Below are 25,597 nucleotides of genomic sequence, written 5' to 3'. Positions count from 1 at the left end.
AAAAATGATTGCTAAATACAGTAAAGACATGTCATTTGATCTGTGTGCACAATTAATTTCTTTGAAAATGTACATAATAACTGAAATTCAGAAAATCCATGTCCTTAAGGTACTCACAGAATTATTACTGATTAAATTCAATAGCCTTGCATCCAGTATTCTGGAGATAATAACAACATTTTTCCTGTTATTGCTCTTCCTGTAACAACTGCAAAGCTGACAAAAGTTTTTCGAAATTAAAACTGATTAAAAACTATCTTAAGACTTCTATGAGCCAAAATCGGCTTTCAGGCCTGTCAGTGCTGTCTATAGAGGCAGAACATTGCGAAAAACTAAAATCGTCTTCGGATACAGATAATTTAATGAGTAAGTTTCCCGAAAAAAACAGCGAGAAAAATATATGTCTGAAATATTTGGGTAACTTGGCTCCTAGGAGCATTAATTGTAAATCATTACTTACATATGTATGAGACAGGCCGAAATACTCACAGACTTCAAGAAGAATATAATAATTCCAATCCCAAAGAAAGCAAGTGTTGACAGATGTGAAAATTGCTGAACTATCAGTTTAATAAGTCATGGCCGCAAAATACTAACACAAATACCTTACAGACAAATGGAATAACTGGTAGAAGCCAACCTCAGAAAGATCAGTTTGGATTCCATACAAATGATGGAACATGTGAGGCAATACTGACCCTACGACTTATCTTAGAAGCTAGATTAAGAAAAGGCAAACCTACGTTTATGGCATTTATAGGCTTAGAGAATGCTTTTGACGATGTTGACTGGAATACTCTCTTTCAAATTCTGAAGATGGCAGGGTAAAATACAGGGAGCGAAAGGCTATTTACATTTTGTACAGAAACCAAATTGCAGTTATAAGAGTCGAGGGGCATGAGAGGGAAGAAGTGGTTGGGAAGTGAGTGAGACAGGGTGGTAGCCTCTCCCCAATGTTATTCAATCTATATATTGAGCAAGCAGTAAAGGAAACAAAAGAAAAATTTGGAGTAGGAATTAAAATCCACAGAGAAGAAATAAAAACTTTGAAGTTCGCCGATGACATTGTAATTCTATCAGAGACAGCAAAGGACCTGGAAGAGAAATTGAACGGAATGGACTGTGTCTTGAAAGGTGGATATATGATGAACATCAACAAAGGAAAACGAGGATAATGGAATGTAGTCTAATTAAGTCGGGTGATGCTGAGGGAATTAGATTACGAAATCAGACATTTAAAGTATTAGATGAGTTTTGCTATTTGGAGAGCAAAATAACTGATGGTGGTCGAAGTAGAGAGGACATAAAATGTAGACTGGCAACGGCAAGGAAAGCGTTTCTGAAGAAGAAAAATTTGCTAAGATCGAGTAAAGATGTAAATGTCAGGAAGTCGTTTCTGAAAGTATTTGTGTGGAGTGTAAACATGTATGGAAGTCAGACATGGGCGACAAATAATTTAGACAAGAAGAGAATAGAAGCTTTTGAAATGTGATGCTACAGAAGAATGCTGAAGATTAGATGACATAACTAATGAGAAGGTATTGTATAGAATTGGGGAGAAGAGAAATTTGTGGCACAACTGGACTAGAAGAAGGGATCGGTTGGTAGGACATGTTCTGAGGCATCAAGGGATCACCAATTTAGTACTGGGGGGCAGCGTGGAGGGTAAAAATCGTAGAGGGAGACCAAGAGATGAATACACTAAGCAGATTCAAAAGCATGTAGGTTGCAGTAGGTACTGGGATATGAAGAAGCTTGCACAGGATAGTGTAGCATGGAGAGCTGCATCAAACCAGTCTCAGGACTGAAGACCACAACAACAACAACAACCTATGTAACCTGCACATAATCAATAAATATTTATTTTATTCAAAATGAGAGTGTTTGTTTCCTTTGTTGAAAAATCTTTACGCTCCATTTGAACTTCGTCACTGCTAAGTGGCGTTAATTTATTTGCATGGGCTTACTCGCCTTGACGCTAGATGGCAGAACTTGTTTTCAATGCGCTTTGTTTTCATACGGATTGTCTGTGTTCACAGTTCACATGATGCCAAAGAGAACAAAATACTGCTTTGAGCGCATGTGGGCGAGTTTTGGCGGCAATATTGTTTATGCGGTGACAAAGTGTGAACACGACAGGGTGAGATATGTCACAGAAGAATACGTTGTTTTCTTATTTCGGGCAGCCAAGTAAACGGAAATCTACAGGGCAAAACCCGTGTAGTGCCGAACACAAAGTAAATGGAGCAGATGGGAAGCGGAGTAGAGGTAAGTAGTTGAGTTATAGTACTACTGATACCCTAATGAAGAGAGTGAGGTGAGTGAGTGAGTGTTCTCTTTATGGTTTGCACGTGAATCGTTCAGTTGAACGTATTCGAACATTGTCATTGCGCTCAGCTGTTGGTTACTGTGTGTATACTATTCGAGTGACATATATTAATGAACCATAAGATGTCGGGAGCAGGCAGTATGTGTATAATCTATCCCATTGTTATTGAGTATTAACAGTCCATCCTGTACCTCGTAAGAGAATTGCCTCCAGGTTCAATGCTTTGTATAGCATGGAATCCTATGTTACTTTAGGGAAGTTGTTAAATCGTGTTATGTGTCTTCATAATTTTTACAATTCAACGTAAAAGGCAAATTAATTTTTGGTTTTTGTTAGTAAATAGGATTTGTTTTACTCTCAAAGTAGGCCTAATTGGAATCTTAGTTGACAGTGTTATCGATGCTGTTTCGTTAGTGAAATGGTTCCGGAAAAAATAACATAAGTTACATTACTTATTTTAATTTCTGCTGTTTATTACTTTTTGTGTAACGATAGTCTTTTAATGCGGGAATTGTGGTTCTATGTAGAATGTTCACGAACGCACGTTCCATTTGTTTACTGGATAGGCAATTCATTCATGAGATCCAGAGGACTGTAGATAGTGGAGCACAGGGTGGTGTTATGTTTCTAGAGACCAGGAAAGCCCTCAAAACAATTTCTTATTGTTACCCATTACCAAAGCTTATGCTCATGTATATATAATAGGTGACTATTTTAGTATATGTTGTCATGCTGTTTTAAACTTTTGTAATTTTAAATAAATTGGCAACCATTTTAATTGAATAGTACTACTCTCCACACACACACACACACACACACACAAACAAACAGACACGGGCACTGGGTCCTGATTACAGAGAGTGTAGAATAGGATGTGTGACATGGTAGATGAGAACAAGGTAGAGCTGAGGGCAAGGATGGGAGTGACGAAGAGGGGAGGCTTTATTGACATATGTATATGCAAGAAGGGAGTTGTGTTTTTCCTTATTGAGGGATAGGCCTATATGTTACAAGCTAGCGACAAAAACAAAAAGGTTAGTTTTTAGCCATGTCATTTAGCTGTGGCAGTCATTTGCTCTATTGTTGTTTATAGTCCACATTAACATTCACAGTCTTTTGGAGCTGGGTTACTGGAAGAGTGAGAGAAGAGTTAAAGAGCTGTGGTGTTTGGTGTTCATTCAAAGTTTGTTTAATTGGTGTGTAAGCATCAGCTAAATGTTTAAAGAAACTCCACTGGGAGTGCTAAGACATACTGTGCATGGCAAAGTTTTGTACCTCAAAATTTCCGATCGCTCAGGTTCTAATTCATGCCAGGAGGCACTACATGTCTTCATACATCATCTGCGGCAATGGCAACAGTGGTAGAAAATGAAGGGGATTTGCAGCTGTTCCCTCCATCTCACACTGTGTAGCAGCTTCCTGCCAACATAAAGTAAATGTTGCTGTGCGTAGTTAAATGGATTTACTGGTACTTAGTTGTAGCATGCACTGTAGGAGACTTTCTGTACAATACCCTTGTAGCAGAATGGATGTTGACCACACTCAAAAAACATAATTCCAAGCTGACAAGATGAGACACAGGTGTATGAAACAGACTGTATTTACATTGAGAGAAGGCACACTTGAGAAATTGTCCTTCTGTTTTAATTTTTCAAGACTGTGGCAATAATTTTAGGAACTTGGTAATGGAATTGTTCAACATGTTTCATCCCTTGTTAACTTGAAACTGTTAAAGGATCATCCATCATTTAATGAGAACATAGTGCAGAGAAATTATGGCTCTTGATAGACCTGTAGAGCGCTTCAGAGAAAGAGGGATAATTGAAGATTTAATAAATAGATTAATGATGACTGGGGAATATTATCCCCGTTACTGAATGTGGAGGCATTTCCCAAGTTTTGCTTGTGGTTTATTGTAATAGCAGTGAATCCTTGCTCTCCAAAACTGATGTGTCACTGTAACTTACAACAAATTTCCAATGACAAGATTAAGGCAGGAAAGTTTTTGTCACTGGCCATTCTACATTCTGCAAACAACTGTAAGGTGTCCAGCAGAACAGTTGACAACATATGGAAACTTGGTTCTGGCTGTGAGCCATGCTCAGTTAGCCAAATGGCAAGGCAACCACTCACGATAAACTGAAAATCTGGGTTTAAATCCTGGTCATTGTCATCATTCCATTATACAGCTGATAGTTGTCCGTATCCACGACTGCGAATAAATTTCATGTGTGTCTACATACTATGCTGCCTTTTTCTTGCACAATATCCTGCAAACAAGTAATGAAGGAGAACAGGTATATTCCATATTCCTAAATTTGCTGAAAGGATTTGGCACAGTGTCACATTGCAGTCCGTTAACGAAGGTCATATCAAATGGATTAGGTTCTCAGATATGTGTGAGGTTTAAAGACTTTTTTTAAGTTGAGAAACCCAGTAGTGGACTTATTGTCCTGGATGGCGGGTATTCGTCAGAGACAAAGGTAGTCATAGGAATGCCCCAGGGAAGTTTAATAAGACCAATCTTCATCTCTATATACATAAACTATTATATTAATGAGGGTGAGCCAGTGTTGCCAACAATGTTGGAGTGAAAGAAGTGGACAAAAACCCTAAAAAAAAGGAAAAAAAAAATAGAATTCTGTAAGGAATTGCAATGGAGACGAACCGTAGCTGTCATTTAATGTTATTTAGTCGTGACAAGAACGCAAAATTGGTAACTAATATTATTTATTTACATATTATTTATTACAGTTTAAGAATTGAACAAATATTTTTATCGATGCCTTTACTACCTGGTGCAGATTACATAAGAGGCACAGAGGTTAAATGAATAGTAAATGCACCTCATGACATACACGAGGTGCGACAATAAGTAATGAGACTGATGTGGGAAAAAAAAAATGTTGCTTACCGTTTTAGTCAAGTTTAGTGTTGTCTCCATCAGAGTAGTTCCCTTCTGATTCCACACACTTTTTCCAGCACTTCTGCCATTGATGATGGTAACATTTCTGGAACTCACCTTCTGTAAAGGTACGTTTACACTGGGATACATGTATCGCGACATGTCAATTTGACATGTCGCGATACATCACCTCATACAAAAATTCACGGAACTTGAATGCGGACCCTCGAGCTCATACATGTCACGTATACATTTTGTATATCGCTTTTTGGCCATATACGTGACATGTATGAGCGACATTTGAAGAACTCGCCCATGCGCAGTACTATCCTTTCCTGTCGTCTTGTCGCCTGCCGCTTATTTTGACGATTAGCGCATGCGTAGTACCAGGCTCTTTGGCTGCTGTTTGAGTTTTGGAGGTGCCGACTATCGTTTCGACGTTAATGTATCTGCATAGAACATCAAAAAGTGCCATATGCAACATTATTCTTCGTGTTTGTGAGGCTATTGTGCAAGTTTTATGCCAAGAATTGAAGGTAAAAGTTTTATATATATCAGAGTATGTAATACATTCTATAATTTTTTCATGCATCTGGCACGTATATCAATTTTTTGCTATTATTCCGGCGGCCTCGCGTGATAATGTTGACAACGGATGCCGACAATCGTGTGCGAGACGTTGGCATTAGCAAACGCGCGACAATGCAAATGTTTCGTAATGAAATCTTCGTTTCAAGAGGACTCCCCAGTGGCCAAAAAATGGAGTGTTACTTCCAACTGATCCTCTGGTGGAATCGCTTCCCGAAAGTTTGTGTTGCTTTTGGACACAAGAGGAGCCACAAGTGATAACAAACCGCGGAAATCCTCCATACTCATCCTAACATAATTTCTAAAATATGCGGCATCCTTTAGCGTTAATTCGCGAGAAACTCTCTCTGCCACCATCTACGCTTCCTCCGCCTTTTCTTACTATCATCTTCCAAAAGAGCAAGTGTACCAGCACATAAAAATGTGAAATCTTCGAAATTGTCGTCGAAAGCTATCGCACAGTGATACATATCAACCAGTGTAAACGCACGCCCGTACATGTATGAGGTTGATACTTGTCATCTCATACAAGTCGCGATACATGTCGCAAAGTCGCATATACATGTATCTCATACATGTGCCGATACAAATGGCAGTGTAAACGCACCTTAATATCCTCCAAGGCCCTTGTCACAGCTTTTTGGACATCTTGTGTCGTTTGAAAATTGTGCCCCTTGACCGCCATTTTGGTAGTACTGAAATTTGTTTTGAGGTTAAAAATTGCTACACATACAGAGCAGTATGGGATGGCATGTTATCGTGATTCTTGCACAAATTTTTCTCATACCAAGATCTTCAGTTGTTATTAGACGAACCGTTTCTCAATTAATGTTCTTCTGCAATCATTTTCACGGATAATCTCCGATCAGATCGTACGAGTTCATGCACCCTGGCCAAGTTGACATCCATCTGTGAGGTTGATGATTGTACACTGCAGACTTCATCTTCAACATTAGTTCAGCCTCTACTAAACATTTTATGCAAACAAAAAACTTGAGCTCTTGACATAACCTCCTCTCCAAAAGCCTTCTGAAGCTTACTGTAAGTTTTCGTCGCGTTTTCACCCAATTTAGTGCAAAAAGAAATGGCATACCATTGCGCAATATTATGCGGTTCCATTTCAGTGATGAGAGACACAAACACATGTTAACTTGTTACAGCACAACTCACAACTGAGAAGCTGCATCATTGTGCCGCTTGGACTAGAAGTAGCTTATAGACCAAGGTCAAAGATATTGTGCGTACGGATGCCTGCGGGGTTGCTACTTCTTGCAAAGAAAATCAGTCTCATTACTTTATTGTCGCAGCTCGTGAGTTTGGAACATCGGCTTGGAGGAGTGTAAAAAGATTCTCTCTTTTCCATCATAGTAGAAGCTTTGTCTGCTGCAAACCCCAGTAAATTTTCTTTGTAGGGGATATTAGTTTTTTTGAAAAAAAAGATAGTATGTTCGTCTAATCTGATGAACCAAACACAATTAACACTCTAAAATGAGTGACGAGCTGAGTTCGACAACTCAGTGCCATACTTAGTAGAGTTTTCCACAAACTAATGTTTTACAATGTTCTTCTACTGGACAGGGAAACCACGTTCCACAAAAGTTAACTTTTAGTGTGTGCAGAGTGATATTAATCAATGTGCTGCCAAAGTTTGTGAACCATTCAACCGTGGCGACTGGACAGTTGGTGGAGTTGCAGAGGCCAGCCGGTGTCCATCGAAGAGACAGCCGGTCGACAGCTGGCGGCGGCGTCATAGTGGAGTAGACGTCCATCGGTAGCTCTCGCTTGACATGAACTCTCTCTGGACAGTGGTGCGCGGGCCTAAATACTGTCACATGCCAGGATGTCGCAGGAACTGTTTTAAGTCACTTGGGTCGCTGATACAAATGTCTGCCCTGGTGGTGCTGCTGGGGACGCCTAGTGGAACTGCTGCAAAACTGTTTTCTGTTGTTATTGTGCCATGTGGGTTGATGGCCGTACAGGCAAATGCTGCAACATGTCAGTTTGCTGCCAATGAACTAACAATTTTCTAACGGAATTATACTGTTCCATCACTTACAGGCAGAAGCTCATAAAAAGTATCAATAATATCCCCTGCATTAACACGTGTGACTAGACACAATTGTTTTGTAATGCTTATATCTGTGGATTCATCCACAGTTAGAGGAAATGTATTTTCTCTAGTCTCTAGTCACACCCTGTGTTAGCTGTCAATGCCAGTAACACTCTTCATGATGGATGTCACTTTTGTCCACCTCCAAGTAACTTTTTTTGAAATCTCTTTATCTGGATGAACTGAGTTAACAAATTGCAGTAAACGTTCCATTATGTTGAAAGAACAATTGTATTCTGCTACAAACGTGCTCAGTCTGACTTTTGTTGCTTTTATCTGATGGTTTAATATGAAGTACTTACTATAGTCTGATTAAAATTACTTGATAGTTGATGTCCATCACTTGCGACTACAGTGTTGTCACATTGGCTGCCGGCTATCACTTCGTTATAAGTGGCACACACACACACACACACACACAGTGTGTCACTTAACAAACACTGTTAATGTGCAACGCGGAGCAATGTTGGAAGCGGCTACCATGAGGTATAACAGAGAGAAGAGATGCTCTGTCGACAACTGATTGTAAGTGACCAATGACTAAACTGCGGCACAAAACATGTTTTGTAGCCCTGAATTTAAAGCCATGACCGAAGCCAACCCACAACCTCATGATGTGCAGTGTATCCGAGAAAACAGCAGCCAAAAGTCTGTGGCGAACTAAAATCATAACAGCTTTGTTCATGTCAGTTACAGCTAATCTCTATGAGCAAACTCAAGACAGAAAAATGTCAGTTTCAGCACTGGAAAACAAATTGCAATTTCTTACTGTCATTTGTTGGTAACCTGAAACTATCCTCACACTTGGCTACACGAACTGCCGTTTTACCAACCGAAGTGCAGTCCTGGTTGGCACTTGTTATAGATTATAGACTACTGGCGCATTTAAAATGAAAAAAAGAATGATAGAAAAATAAGGGCAAATAAAAAAAGTCAGTACACTAATGAAAACGATACAGTGAAGAACTAGAAATTTAAAAAATACATTTGTATCAGGTAACTGAATAAAAATGTAGGTTTTTGATTGGATTTGGAAATAAAAAAAAATTACTATTTTTCATGAGTTTCGTATCTACAACCTTCTAGACAAGAAGTCACCCCCCTGTGGGTCCGGGAGTTAGAATAGGCCCCGAGGTATTCCTGCCTGTCGTACAAGGCAACTAAAAGGAGTTTCACATATTTCGGCCTTTATGTGATGGTCCCCTGTAGGGTTTGACCTCCATTCTTCAAAATTTTCCCGAACAGTGAGCCAGTTGGGGAAGAGCGCCTTACAAGGTGCATTGTGTCCATCGTGCATTGAGATCTTTAGCCCACTTTCTCGTCATCGCATTGCAGTCCTCCCCATTCTCCATCTCTTGGGTGAGGACACCTTCCTGGGTGCGTTTTCCACCATGCACTATGCAGTGTTGATTTCTGCATTGACGATGACCATGAACTTCTTTGCACCTGATATCCAGCTCAGTAGCCAGTCTGTTGTGGTGGGGCCACCATGTACCCTGTTGCTTGTAGCCCCCCTGACCACACAGGGGTCGCTATGCTGATGCCTGCTCCGTTAACTCCTCACGTATGCCAAGGGGTAGATGAACATCCCCCTGGGGCATCGGGACTCCCAGCAGTGGCCATCCTGCCAGGTGGCCTTTTTCTTGTGGCTGGGTGGTGCCCATGGGGAGGGCCCCTGGTCGGAGTGGGAGGCATAAGGGCGGATGACACGCAATGAAGCGTAGTCCATCATCTCTTGCTGGTGATGAAACACCAGCCATCTCTAAGCGATCACGAGCGGAATTCAATGCACAGAAGTACGACCCCAAATCGTTCCCCTCCCTGGCCACACCATGGGAGGAACGTCAGGCTAATGATGGCAGCGGATCTTATTCGCCCCGGTACTTTGTATGTTTGAGAGCTGATGGGGAATGTTTCATGATGATAAAGCCTCAGTTTTTTTGTTGAGCATTTAGAGGACAAGTTTGGGGAGGTGGAGGGCTTGTCCAAAATGAGATCTGGGTCAGTCTTGATCAAAACAGCATCCTCTGCCCAGTCACGGGGGTTACTCACTTGTGACAAGCTGGTGACCATAAGAGCTTAAATATGGTCCAGGGTATCATGTTTCACAGGGACCTTCTTTTCCAGTCTGACGATGAGCTGCGCGCCAATTTAGAGTGGCGAGGTGTACATTTCGTCCGGCGTGTCCACCGGGCTCCAGAGGATAATCAGGTTTCCACCAGTGCCTTCATCTTGGCCTTTGAGGGTGATACATTGCCCGAGGAGGTCAAGGTGATGGTCTACCAATGTGATGTAAAGCCCTCCTTCGATGCGGTGCTTTAAGTGCTGGAAGTTCGGTCATATGTCTTCCCGCTGTCTTTCCAGCGTCACATGCCGAGATTGCGGATGCTCATCACATCCCAATACTCCTTGTGCCTCGCCTCCCATCTGTGTCAACTGTGGAGAGCACCATTCACCTTGCTCACCTGACTGCAGGATTCTCCAGAAAGAAAGGAAAATTATGGAGTACAAGACCCTGGATAGACTGACCTACACTGAGGCTAAGAGAAAATTTGAACGCCTGCATCCTGTGGGTATGACATCGTCTTATGCCACCCCTACAACAGTTATGGCACCATCAGCTCCACCAACCAGGTTGCCTCTCAGAGTCGTAAGACTACACCTGCCCCCTTGATGGTGGGAGTCATTTCCCTCCCTGTTGCTCTTGCACCACCTACTTCGGGAGCAACACCTCCCCCTCCCTCACCCCCCAACCATCGGGGACATCCACCCCCACTTCTAAGCTGGAGAAACATAAGTCTTCTTCGGCTTCTCTCACTAGGGAGGGGTCCCTTGGGTCACTCCCTTCCCAGGTTTCTTCTAGTGGGAAAGACGACAGCTGCCAATGGCTGAAGAGCCCAAAAGCAGCTGGTCGTAGGGCTTCACACTCATCCTCAGTCCCGGAGACTGAGCCAGTGAAGTCCTCCCAGCCAGGGAAACCCAAGGAGCAGCAAGAGAAATCCAAAAAGAAAACCCCTAAGACCAAGGAAATTGCGGTGGAACCCACACCACCGCTACATAAAAGCTCTGTGGCCGAGGATGGGATGGAGATTTTGGCGTCTGCTGAGGACCTAGATCTCGCCAGACCCTCAGACACAATGGATATAGACTGCTCAGGCAATAAATCGATGGCAGCAGGTGACTCTGAGGCGTAAACTGCCTCACTGAATGTTCCATGCCTTCCCAGTCTTACGTTGCCATCCTCCAGTGGAATTGCGGCAGTTTTTCCCACCGCCTGGCTGAGCTATTGCAACTGTGTTAACCTTCACACCTGCTATCTGCATTGCCCTCCAGGAAACTTGGTTCCCAGCAATGCGGACCCTTGCCCTCCACGGCTATAAGGGATATTACAGGAACCGTAGTGATTGATCAACTCCGTAAACCTTTCCTACTTTGGGGAGTTTTTAATGCCCGTAACCCCTTGTGGGGTGGTACCATTCTTACTGGCCGAGGCAGAGATGTCGAAACTTTACTGTCGCAATTCAACCTCTGCCTCTTAAATACTGGGGCCACCACACATTTCAGTGTGGCTCGTGGTAGTTACTCGGCCATTGATTTATCAATTTGCATCCCGGGACTTGTCCCAGCTATCCACTGGAGAGCACATGATAACCTGTTCGGTAGTGACCACTTCCCCATGTTCCTGTCACTGCCCCAGCGTCAGGTATGCGAACGCCTGCCCAGATAGGCTTTTATCAAGGTGGAATGGGGAAATTTCACCTCTGTTGTCACCGCTGAATCTCCCCCACACAGTAACATCCATGTATCCGTGTGACACACAGTAACATCCATGTATCTGTGTGATGGTTGAGCAGGTGACTAGCACAATTGTTTCTGCGGCAGAAAGCGCGATCCCTCGCTCTTTAGAATTCCCGAGGCGTAAGGCAGTCCATTGGTGGTCACCGGAAGTCACTGTAGCAATTAAGGAGTGTCGGAGAGCTCTACAGCAGCATAAGCGGCACCCTTCCCTGGAGCACCTCAAAGCCTTTAAACTGCTCTGTGCCCACGTTCGTTACCTTATCAAACGACGGAAGGAGGAGTGTTGGGAGAGAAACGTCTCCAGCATTGGGTGCCACACGCCACCTTCCCAAGTCTGGACAAAGATCAAATGTCTTTTCGGGTACCAGGCCCCAACAGCTGTCCTCGGTGTTGCTATAAATGGCGAGTTATGTACCGACGCAACCGTGATTGCCGAGCACTTTACTGAGCGATTTGTTCTAGCCTCTGCATTGGAGAATTACCCCCCAGCCTTTCGTACACTCAAATGGCAGCTGGAAGGGATCGCCCTCTCATTCACTACATGCTGCAGTGAATCATATAACGCCCCCATTTACAGAGTAGGAGCTCCTTTGTGCCCTTTCACATCGCCCCGACACAGCTCCTGGGCCTGATCGCATCCACAGCCAGATGATTAAACATCTCTCATTTGACTACAAACGACATCTCTTCGTCATCTTCAACCAGATCTGGTGTGATGGCAGCTTTCCATCGCAATGGCTTGAGAGCACCATCATTCCGTTGCTCAAACCCGGTAAAAACCCGCTTGGTGTGGATAGCTATCGGCCCATCAGTCTCGCCAACGTTGTTTGTAAGCTGCTGGAACGTGTGGTATGTCGGCGGTTGGGTTCGGTCCTGGAGTCACATGGCTTGCTGGCTCCACGTCAAAGCGGCTTCCACCAGGGTCGCTCTACCACTGATAATCTTGTGTCCATCGAGTCTGCCATCCGAACAGCCTTTTCCAGAAGACAACACCTGATTGCTGTCTTTTTTGACTTCCTTAAAGCATATGACACGACTTGGCGACATCATATCCTTGCTACATTGTGTGAGTGGGGTCTCCGAGACCACTCGCGATTTTTATCCGAAACTTCCTGTCGCTCTGTACTTTCCATGTCCAAGTTGGTGATCCCCATAGTTCCATACATATCCAGGAGAATGGGGTCCTGCAGGGCCCTGTATTGTGTCTCTATTTTTAGTGGCCATTAAAGGTCTAGCAGCAGCTGTCCGGCTCTCTGTTTCACCTTCTCTGTATGCAGACGACCTCTGCATTTCATATTGCTGCTCCAGTACTGTTGTTGCTGAGCGGCACCTCCAGGGAACTATCCACAAAGCACAGTCATGGGCTGTAGCCCATGGCTTCCAGTTTTCAGCCGCAAAGTCGTGTGTCTTGTACTTCTGTCGGCATCATACCATTCATCCGGAACGCACACTTTACCTTAATGACGATCCACTCACTGTAGTGGAGACACATCAATTCCTAGGGCTGGTTTTCGACACTCGATTGACTTGGCTCCCCAATATTTGTCAGCTTAAGCAGAAGTGCTGGCAGCAACTCAATGCCCTCAGTTGCCTGAGCAGCACCAAATAAGGGTGCAGATCGCTGTAAGCTGCTGCATCTCTACAGAGCCTTTGTCAATCCTGAACTGACTATGGAAGTATGGTTTTTGGTTTGGCAGCGCCCTCAGCATTGCATTTACTCGACTCTGTGTGACACTGTGGGGTTCAATTAGCAACAGGAGCTTTTAGGACGAGTCCGGTGACCAGCGTACTGATGGAGGCTGGTGTCCCTCCACTGCAGATCAGACATGCCTTCAATGATAAGAGCTTAAGTTAAGTAAAATTACCAAATGCAAAACAGGCGGGGCTTCAATAACAACAGCTAAAACCTCAAAATCCAAAACTTAATTGGAGTTCACAAATTGAACCTGAAGCTTGCCCAGAACTCAGCCCAGTGACACTGGCTTCTACTCTCACATTGGTGGAGCCGGCTGGCCAGGCTATGCACAAAGACTGCACTCAAAGTCAGCCATGGATTCAGATCGGCCCACAAATATGCCCAGCAACCACTCACCAGACTTCGTGCCCAAGATGCTTGTGCAAGTGCTTGCCTTACTCGCCGGTCGGACCTCTCATACCGTTGTCCTTGACCATTACCACTCCCCACGCCACAACACGCCCCATCCCCCATCAACGACCTCAAGCAAAGTTCTTAGTGGCCTCAAACCAGAGGGACAACACATGGCATATCGAGCTAGTGGTGCCAGGAATTCGAAAGGAAATGCCACCACGGCTCAAAGTGTAGGTACAAGAAACTCTGCATCTCCCTGATTGCCTTGATCCAAAGCTTTCAGTATGTCATGTGAGAAAAGTGTGAGTAGGATTTCACATGATCCGTGTTTCCGAAATCCATGCTGTTTGCGATTGACGAGGTCATTCTGTTAAAATACCTTGTTATGTGTGGGCTCAGAACATGTCCTAAGATTTTACAAGGATATTGGGTGGTAGTTTTGTGGATCACTTCCACTACGGCCTGTGCCTTTTTCCAAGAAGTGGACGTGGTTTTTTGTTAGAGGGATCTGCAGTAGGTTATAGTTAGAAGAGGGTCTACTCCTGGAATATAGTGGTAGTTTGCTGCACCAGCTATAGTTTGTTTGTCATGAAATATGGTATAGCTTTTAATTATTGTAATGAAATATCTCTTGGGTCTTTTAGGTGCCTTGGGAAGTACACATACCACCAGATAACATTGTTTTAAAGGTCAGTGGAGAAGCATGCTCACAACAAAGTAATTTTCCCACGAGACATGGAAAGTATATATAATATAAAATTGATATTTCTATTTTTTGTGGTTGGGGGAGGGGGGGGGGGGGTTCAGTAAGCATGTTTACAACTAGTTTAATTGTTTTATTATTCTAATGGGAATGTACACTGAAGTACCAAAAAAACTGGTACAGGCAGGTCGTATTCAAATACAGAGATATGTAAACACACAGAATATGGCGCTGCGGTCGGCAGTGCCTATATAAGCATCAAGTATCTGGTGCAGTTGTTAGATTGGTTACAGCTGCTACAATGGTAGGTTATGAAGATTTAAGTGAGTTTGAACTTGGTGTTACAATCGGTGCATGAGCGATGGGACACAGCATCTCAGAGGTAGCGATAAAGTGGGGATTTTCCCGTATGACCATTTCGTGAGTATACCGTGAATATAAGGAATTTGCTAAAACATCAGATATCTGACATCGCTGCAGTTGGAAAAAGATCGTGCCAGAACGGGATGGACGACGACTGAAGAGAATCGTGACACGTGACAGAAGTGCAACCCTGCTGCAAATTGCTGCAGATTTCAGTGCTGGGCCATCAACGAAACACCATCAATATGGCACGACACAGAGATTTACGCCTTGCCTGGGCCCGTCAACACCATTATTAGACTGTTGATGACTGGAAACATACTGCCTGGTCAGACGAGTCTCGTTTCAAATAGTATCCAGCTGATGGACGTGTACGAGTATGGAGCCAACCTCATGAATCCATTTACCCCGCGTGTCAGCAGGGGACTATTCAAGCTGGTGGACGCCCTGTAATGGTGTGGGACATGTGCAGTTGGAGTAATATGGGACTGGACAATGCGACACCCTACACATCAAGAATTGCTAGAGTGGCTCCAGGAACACTCTTCTGAGTTTAAACACTTTCACTGGCCACCAAACTCCCCAGACATGAAGATTATTGAGCATTGCAGTGTGCTGTTCAGAAGAGATCTCCACCCCCTCGTACTCTTATGGATTGATGGACAACCCTGCAGGATTCATGATGTCAATTGCCTCCAGCACTTCTTCAGTCATTAGTCGAGTACATGCTACATTGTGTTGCCTCTGTAACTAGCTTATGAGTAAAGTCTGCTTCACACACATCAGTAGTGTAACAGTGCTATGACCAGCCCATTGTACTGCCAATGTGTTTGAAGGTATTGCTCTAGAAATTTAAAGAGCAGTGTTCACACTTCACAGCTGGCATGGTGATATTGTTGTGTTGTGCAGTAGTTTATCATCATAAACACGAATAAAGAAAAACATATTGAATTAGTACGAAACCTCCCTTTGTTGAATGATCTCTCCAATCCCAAGTACATGGACACAGAGCTGAAGAATACACTTTGGACTAAAATAGAAGCAAAAATAAAAACAACTGTCAATGAAATACTTGTACATATCTTTAATTTACATAATTGTATAGTGGCAATGTAAGCAAAAGAGCATTGTTTTAACAGTATAGGTGTTACATTATCTTATATTTAGGTTGTTGATAACCAAGGGAGAGATCCAGTCTCAGAGCAAAAATATTCAGTGAATTTCTCTTACATGAAATGCATGTCGTTGCATTCATTCCTTGCAAATGTGACCTTTGTAATATGTGACGCCGACCACTCGTATCCAGTTGCTGAGTGACATAATTATATGTAGTTCTATTCTACTTTTAAAAGGAATTATACAGTAAGCAAGTGGCTGTAATTATGTAATCTACATACTTTAGAGTGACTTTAATCCACCTGTTGTAAAGCCTACATTTTTCAGGAAATATACCAAAATCGTTTTCAATTGTCCTCTTGGCATGACTCAGACAAGAGCTGAAGTTATGCTTACACTTGTTCAAATTATCTCTTGGATGTGGTTGCATAAAGTACATCATTAAAACTTATGGAACTTGACTTTCAGTGTTTGGTATGGTAGAATTTGCTCTTACGTTCACAAGGAGCCTGGTTGAAGTGCTTTACCTAAATTTTAATTGGAAGAAAATACCCATCACATTTCTTTCCATTTGCCTCAAAATCAGTAGTAACAAATTTACATCGAATGTCTACAAGAGCCAACAAAATTATCAAAAAAATCTTTTTGTAATTAAAGAATACTACATCTACATCTACATTGATACTCCGCAAGCCACCCAACGGTGTGTGGCGGAGGGCACTTTACGTGCCACTGTCATTACCTCCCTTTCCTGTTCCAGTCGCGTATGGTTCGCGGGAAGAACGACTGTCTGAAAGCCTCCGTGCGCGTTCTAATCTCTCTAATTTTACATTCGTGATCTCCTCGGGAAGTATAAGTAGGGGGAAGCAATATATTCGATACCTCATCCAGAAACGCACCCTCTCGAAACCTGGCTTGCAAGCTACACCGCGATGCAGAGCGCCTCTCTTGCAGAGTCTGCCACTTGAGTTTATTAAACATCTCCGTAACGCTATCACGGTTACCAAATAACCCAGTGACGAAACGCGCCGCTCTTCTTTGGATCTTCTCTATCTCCTCCGTCAACCCGACCTGGTACGGATCCCACACTGATGAGCAATACTCAAGTATAGGTCGAACGAGTGTTTTGTAAGCCACCTCCTTTGTTGATGGACTACATTTTCTAAGCACTCTCCCAATGAATCTCAACCTGGTACCCGCCTTACCAACAATTAATTTTATATGATCATTCCACTTCAAATCGTTCCGTACGCATACTCCCAGATATTTTACAGAAGTAACTGCTACCAGTGTTTGTTCCGCTATCATTTAATCATACAATAAAGGATCCTTCTTTCTATGTATTCGCAATACATTACATTTGTCTATGTCAAGGGTCAATTGCCACTCCCTGCACCAAGTGCCTATCCGCTGCAGATCTTCCTGTATTTCGCTACAATTTTCTAATGCAGCAACTTCTCTGTATACTACAGCATCATCCGCGAAAAGCCGCATGGAACTTCCGACACTATCTACTAAGTCATTTATATATATTGTGAAAAGCAATGGTCCCATAACACTCCCCTGTGGCACGCCAGAGGTTACTGTAACGTCTGTAGACGTCTCTCCATTGATAACAACATGCTGTGTTCTGTTTGCTAAAAACTCTTCAATCCAGCCACACAGCTGGTCTGATATTCCGTAGGCTCTTACTTTGTTTATCAGGCGACAGTGCGGAACTGTATCGAACGCCTTCTGGAAGTCAAGAAAAATAGCATCTACCTGGGAGCCTGTATCTAATATTTTCTGGGTCTCATGAACAAATAAGGTGAGTTGGGTCTCACACGATCGCTGTTTCCGGAATCCATGTTGATTCCTACATAGTAGATTCTGGGTTTCCAGAAATGACATGATACGCGAGCAAAAAACATGTTCTAAAATTCTACAAGAGATCAACGTAAGAGATATAGGTCTATAGTTTTGCGCATCTGCTCGACGACCCTTCTTGAAGACTGGGACTATCTGTGCTCTTTTCCAATCATTTGGAACCCTCCGTTCCTCTAGAGACTTGCGGTACACGGCTGTTAGAAGGGGGGCAAGTTCTTTCGCGTACTCTGTGTAGAATCGAATTGGTATCCCGTCAGGTCCAGTGGACTTTCCTCTATTGAGTGTTTCCAGTTGCTTTTCTATTCCTTGGACACTTATTTCGATGTCAGCCATTTTTTCGTTTGTGCGAGGATTTAGAGAAGGAACTGCAGTGCGGTCTTCCTCTGTGAAACAGCTTTGGAAAAAGGTGTTTAGTATTTCAGCTTTACGCGTGTCATCCTCTGTTTCAATGCCATCATCATCCCGTAGTGTCTGGATATGCTGTTTCGAGCCACTTACTGATTTAACGTAAGACCAGAACTTCCTAGGATTTTCTGTCAAGTCGGTACATAGAATTTTACTTTCGAATTCAATGAACGCTTCACGCATAGCCCTCCTTACGCTAACTTTGACATCGTTTAGCTTCTGTTTGTCTGAGAGGTTTTGGCTGCGTTTAAACTTGGAGTGGAGCTCTCTTTGCTTTCGCAGTAGTTTCCTAACTTTGTTGTTGTACCACGGTGGGTTTTTCCCGTCCCTCACAGTTTTACTCGGCACGTACCTGTCTAAAACGCATTTTACGATTGCCTTGAACTTTTTCCATAAACACTCAACATTGTCGGTGTCGGAACAGAAATTTTCGTTTTGATCTGTTAGGTAGTCTGAAATCTGCCTTCTATTACTCTTGCTAAACAGATAAACCTTCCTCCCTTTTTTTATATTCCTATTAACTTCCGTATTCAGGGATGCTGCAACGGCCTTATGATCACTGATTCCCTGTTCTGTACATACAGATTCTAAAAGTTCGGGTCTGTTTGTTATCAGTAGGTCCAATATGTTATCTCCACGAGTCGGTTCTCTGTTTAATTGCTCGAGGTAATTTTCGGATAGTGCACTCAGTATAATGTCACTCGATGCTCTGTCCCTACCACCCGTCCTAAACATCTGAGTGTCCCAGTCTATATCTGGTAAATTGAAATCTCCACCTAAGACTATAACATGCTGAGAAAATTTATGTGAAATGTATTCCAAATTTTCTCTCAGTTGTTCTGCCACTAATGCTGCTGAGTCGGGAGGTCGGTAAAAGGAGCCAATTATTAACCTAGTTCGGTTGTTTAGTGTAACCTCCACCCATAATAATTCACAGGAACTATCCACTTCTACTTCACTACAGGATAAACTACTACTAACAGCGATGAACACTCCACCACCGGTTGCATGCAATCTATCCTTTCTAAACACCGTCTGTACCTTTGTAAAAATTTCGGCAGAATTTATCTCTGGCTTAAGCCAGCTTTCTGTACCTATAACGATTTCAGCTTCGGTGCTTTCTATCAGCGCTTGAAGTTCCGGTACTTTACCAACGCAGCTTCGACAGTTGACAATTACAATACCGATTGCTGCTTGGTCCCCGCATGTCCTGACTTTGCCCCGCACCCGTTGAGGCTGTTGCCCTTTCTGTACTTGCCCAAGGCCATCTAACCTAAAAAACCGCCCAGCCCACGCCACACAACCCCTGCTACCCGTGTAGCCGCTTGTTGCGTGTAGTGGACTCCTGACCTATCCAGCGGAACCCGAAACCCCACCACCCTATGGCGCAAATCGAGGAATCTGCAGCCCACACGGTCGCAGAACCGTCTCAGCCTCTGATTCAGACCCTCCACTCGGCTCTGTACCAAAGGTCCGCAGTCAGTCCTGTCGACGATGCTGCAGATGGTGAGCTCTGCTTTCATCCCGCTAGCGAGACTGGCAGTCTTCACCAAATCAGATAGCCCCCGGAAGCCAGAGAGGATTTCCTCCGATCCATAGCGACACACATCATTGGTGCCGACATGAGCGACCACCTGCAGATGGGTGCACCCTGTACCCTTCATGGCATCCGGAAGGACCCTTTCCACATCTGGAATGACTCCCCCCGGTATGCACACGGAGTGCACATTGGTTTTCTTCCCCTCTCTTGCTGCCATTTCCCTAAGGGGCCCCATTACGCACCTGACGTTGGAGCTCCCAACTACCAGTAAGCCCACCCTCTGCGACTGCCCGGATCTTGCAGACTGAGGGGCAACCTCTGGAACAGGACAAGCAGCCATGTCAGGCCGAAGGGGGTCTTTCGCCCCCTGCCACACCTTGAAACGACCTCCCACTTTACCACAGGTGAGGGATCAGCCTCAATGCGGGCAGTATCCCGGGCAACCACAGTCGTAGTCCGATCAGGGGATGCGTGGGACGAGCTAGCCGTCCCCGACAAACCCCCATCCCGGCCCCCACAGTGATGCCCATTGGCAACAGCCTCAAGCTGTGTGACCGAAGCCAACACTGCCTGAAGCTGGGAGCGAAGGGATGCCAACTCAGCCTGCATCCGAACACAGCAGTTGCAGTCCCTATCCATGCTAAAAACTGTTTTGCAAAGAACGTCTGAACTAATCTACAGAGAGCGCAAACAAATCGACAAAATTTAAACGGTTATTAAAATACAAGATTGCCTAGTAAATGCAGTAATGCTGCTACTTGCGCACTGCTGACACTGCTCGGCGGCGGAAGGAGACTAAGCGAAATTACACTATTCAGGTACTAAAACACGATGCTACACTCTCAAATACTATAATACGCCCGAAATTTATGAATTAAACAATGCAAGAACCAAAAACACGCAAAGAAATTAAGAATTAAACTATGTAACAAATGAGTGAGCTAGGAGTATACGACTTGCTGCTCAGCTGCTTATCCAACGGCGGCAGGGAGCACACTGACTGCGACCAACCGACACTGGCCGTTCAAAACAAAACAGTAGACAAACGACTACGCGAATTTACACTATTCAGGTACTAAAACGCGATGCTACAACTCTCAAATACTATAATACGCCCGAAATTTATGAATTAAACAATGCAAGTACCAAAAACACGCAAAGAAATTAAGAATTAAACTATGTGACAAATGAGTGAGCTAGGAGTATACGACTTGCTGCTGCAGCTGCTTATCCAACGGCGGCAGGGAGCACACTGACTGCGACCAACCGACACTGGCCGTTCAAAACAAAACAGTAGACAAACGACTACGCGAATTTACACTATTCAGGTACTAAAACGCGATGCTACAACTCTCAAATACTATAATACGCCCGAAATTTATGAATTACACAATGCAAGTACCAAAAACACGCAAAGAAATTAAGAATTAAACTATGTAACAAATGAGTGAGCTAGGGGTATACGACTTGCTGCTGCAGCTGCTTATCCAACGGCAGCAGGGAGCTGATGTAGCATGTGAAGGAGCCTGAATAGTAATGTGTTTCACATCCGAAGCTTCTATGCAGGTGGGAAAATTCCACATTTAATAAAAATCTGTAGTGATGTTCTTCAACATTTCTTCTGTCGGAGCAGTCATAAATTTGTCCATTATATTGCCTGTAATCGTGATGTAGATTTCTCTTACGATTTTGTGAACTGTACTATATCCCCTGTGGTAACTCAATGAAATCATGTTTAGTGTATCTCCAGTAGCCATATCTCAGAAAAAAGGTAGACAAAGATTTCACGGAGGGTATTAGCAGTACCGAATCAGTATCAAACAGAAGAAAACACTAAAGACTGCAACACAAGACAGTAATTATGAATGTTGATTTCATATATTTAATTATCAATAAACTGTCAAAGTGTGTTATTTACATTATGTACTGACCAACCTTAAGCAAAAGGCGATCCATTCTCTTGGTGTGATACATTTTCTCCAGTATGTGTTTCATTTTTCAATGTGAACTTGTAAGTAGTTCAATAGGAAGTAGAGTGAATTTTCTGACATTCTGAACTATTCATAAAACTTTGCTCCATTGTCCATTCATCCAAAATCACGGCAATCAACATAAGATTGTTGCCTGAGAACTTTGCCATCCCAGCTGCTCAAGTGCACAGTGGCCACTTTGAATGTGTGTTGTCGCGGCATTACCACTGGTGCAGTCACGCACTGGGCCAGTCGTGCCACTGTCACATAACTTATTTGTGTGAAGTGAGCTTAAGAGCATTTCCTGAAAGACTGAAGTATGCAATAGTAACACCCATTTATAAACTTTAGGGGAGTTAAGAAACTGATTTCTAATTAAAGATCCATCTCCCTCCATCTTGTTTTCTCCAATTTTTTTTGGGAAGCTTACGTGCAACAGAATATTGAATGTTTCAGACAGTAATCTTTTACTATAGCTCATTTTGGTTTCTGTAAAGACTTCTCTTCATAGAAAGGATCATATGATCTTATGAACTCAGTCCTGGGAGAATTAAATGAGAATTACCTTCTTGCCACTTTTTGTGATCATGTCAGCAGCTTTAATTATGTAGAACAGAGGATTCTGCTTGGAGAAACTAATGATATGGCATTAATGACAAAAGTGGATTGTGTTAACAAATTATTTCACAGAAATAATACTAAATTGAGAGTTGGGAAACATTTGACAAGGTGTCTCGCAAGGTTTAGTATGTGGCCCACACCTGCTCTTGACCAGCAAGAAGTGTTAACCTTATACATTGGAGGACTCTTCAAGGAAGTATCTAGACACAGGCTGAAGAGCAGAGGAACAAGTTTAAAACTGGGTGACAGCAGACAGTTCTGTTGACTTACAGGAAGCTATTCCGAACAAATAAAAATAACTTGCATGTGCCAGAAGTAGAGAGAAACGGGCAGATATTCGATAAGGCGCCGTGTGTAAAGTTCTTAGTCATCCGGATGTATAATGAATTGAGGTGGCTCCAGCTTGCACGTAACTCTATTGAGAAGCACTCAGTTATGCCTGCTATGTACTTAGAAATCTCTCTCATTGGGTTGACTTGCAGACAAGATAGCTAGCGTACTTCTCATACTTCCGTGCAATAATATCTTAAGGCAATCTTCTGGAGCAGCACAGCTGTGGTAAAAAAAGTATTTTTAACAGGTTGTGCATGAAGCATATTATGTAAAATTGATTATGGAAAATGTTACAGGAACATTTGTGGGCCAGTATATTTAATTTTTAAGGCTGGGAATGTGTTTGGGGGAGGGTGGAGCCAAACAGCTCATAAAAAAAATTGTTTTTTTAGAAAAATGCTATTACTTGCAATTTTAATTTCTTACAAATCTATGCTAGTTATCCATGCAGTCACAGTTCTTCCCTAAGCACGCTTCACAACATGCCAGCTGCTTCAACCTCTTCGCATAGAAGTTTTCCACCTGGGAATTGAACTAGTTGACAATGGCAGTTTTGAGTTTGTCATCTTCAGGCTGTAATCACTGGCCATGTATGGTTAGGACTGTAGGATTGAAAAGTTGCCAACAGAAATACTGAATCATGTCCTTCGTGAGGGCAGTGGTGTGTGGATACGTGTTGTCTTGAAGGGGACTGTTCCAGACAACAGTTGCTCATGCCAGCAGTTTCGGATGACACTTCACAGTTTTGTGAATGTTTCACAAGACATCTCTACTGTATTTGTTGATCCACAGTGCATGAAATCAAGAAAAGGAGTGCTCTCCTGTCCTTGAAAATTGTAGCTTTACTGAAAATTTTATTTTCTCCATTTTTCTCTATCCATCTCGGTACTTTAAGTTTGCCTCTTTCTCGCTTCTTCACTGCCCAATTTCCAAAGTCCTATGGAGACACACACCACATGAGGTATTCAACGTACCTTTTTCTTTACTCTAACTCCAATTTGCTGCATAGTAAGTGTTTCTGTTTCTGGGAGTCTTGATTTTTCATTGCAGTTCCTGATTTTATTTCTTTTTCACTCATCCTGTCATCAGTTAACTTGCTCCCCAAATACACATGCTGAGCAACCTGTTCAATTTTATCATCCATTGTTTCTGCTTCGTAACTTCTGTGTCATGTACTCTTATCTCCCTATGCTATAGTTTTCTTTGTGATAATTTCATTCTGTACTCCTGCAATCATTCAAGTATGAATAGGGTCATCCCATGTCAATTCAACCAATTTGAGAAAATGTTCCAGCTGATAGTATCAGATTTGTCTGAAATTTAGCACACCAATGGTACCAAGTGTGGAACACTCATGTACAAAATTTTAAGTTCCCCTGCCAATTAGTTCCAGAATTATGACTTGAGAAAGGTGGTGTGACCCGGAAATTGCAACCCGCATCTGGCAATCTTATCTTCAGACCCAACTTCAGGTCTTAATAACTTTGGAACTATTCCGCACAGTCCAGTGAAATTTTTACAACCCAGTAACATCCACTTAGAGAACACACTCTATGAATCAAAACACCAACACATTTCTGAGGGAAAATAAAAAATTCCAAAATGTGATTTAAAAAAATGTAATACGTTAAAAGGTATATATTGTAGGTGCCCTCTATGCCAAATATAATTCACTCAAAAAGGGTATAATTTCTTTTTTTGTGGCAAGCTTAATGTAGCCTAAACACGCACACAACTCATCTTGCACATATCAGTCACACAAACAGAGTTACATACATATGAAAATAGAAAAATTTGAATAAGTAGAACATAATATGTGTCAAAATTTCAACTTGTTATTGCAAGGCATTTGTGTACAATAAAAGTTTACAGAGATGTATTTGGTTACGTTTCTTTTAACATGATTTAGCAAGTAATAGTGATGATGCAGACAGCTTGTTTCAAGTAAAGCTGCAGAAGAGTGTACTAGTGGTGCTTTTGTTCAAACAAGTTGCAGTATTGGTAGAACACAAGCATCTGAATGTCATAAAACAACATACGGAACAAAATGTGGCATTCGCTTTGTACTGTATGATCTGGATGAATCGGACCAACATTTGTTGCTGTGGAGATCCGGGATACACCCTGTGGGCACAAGAAGTACAGTTCCACGAAAATTTAGTGTTTATCATCATATGCAAGTGTTTCTGGATAAGTTTTCTTTCCTACAAAGAAGCTGTTTTGATCCATTTCGGATTCATAAGAAGACAGTGAAGTGTAGCCTCAGAGAAACAAATATAAAATCAGTATTAAAAGTGAATCAGTGCATAGGACTTAACATGAAACCAGGGCAAAAGTTATGTTCCAGGTGTTTTACACTGCTATAAAATGAAGAATATTCTGATAATTTACATGACAGTGACGAAGAGCATCAGCCACCTACAACCACAGCAGATGAACAATTAAATACTTCAGCGACTGCTCTTGGTTTGTCTCCCATGAAGACACACAAAGTTGGGAAAAGAGACAGGCCCAGCTATGGTAGAAGAAAACTACAAGAAGCTCAAATGGAATTAAAACACAAAATAGCTGACACACTATTGGTGGAAGAGGAAGAACTGTCTGCTCCAAAGGAACAGAAATGATGCCAGAAATGCTCCGATTTGGACAAAATTGTGCATGATTTGAAAGAAAAATGTGCCATATCCACACGCCAGAAAAAAGTAGCTATTCTTACCCTTGCACCTTCCAGCTGGTCTATTGACTACACTGCAAAGGAATTCAATGTTTCTACATATGTGGTAAAGCAAGCTAGGAATATAAAAGCAACCCAAGGAGTGCTTCCACAACTTCAGCAGGCTCAGGGTAAGCAATTGAGTTCA

The 25,597-nt window shown here is 42.7% G+C and overlaps 1 protein-coding gene across 1 annotated transcript in view; it reads left to right on the top strand.

Moving 5' to 3' along the window:
* The first annotated feature begins 2,038 nt into the window (after positions 1–2,038).
* LOC124620347 overlaps positions 2,039–25,597 on the top strand; it is a 96,463-nt gene continuing 72,904 nt past the window's right edge. Inside the window, exon 1 of the mRNA XM_047147021.1 lies at positions 2,039–2,268. Coding sequence (XP_047002977.1) covers positions 2,148–2,268 — 121 coding nt within the window. The 5' untranslated portion in view covers positions 2,039–2,147. The remainder of the gene's footprint in view (positions 2,269–25,597) is intronic.

This window comes from Schistocerca americana, chromosome 6 (assembly GCF_021461395.2).
Source record: "Schistocerca americana isolate TAMUIC-IGC-003095 chromosome 6, iqSchAmer2.1, whole genome shotgun sequence".
Taxonomy (NCBI): domain Eukaryota; kingdom Metazoa; phylum Arthropoda; class Insecta; order Orthoptera; family Acrididae; genus Schistocerca; species Schistocerca americana.
The sequence above is the reverse complement of the archived record's forward strand: the minus strand, read 5'-3'. Positions and strand labels throughout refer to the sequence as shown.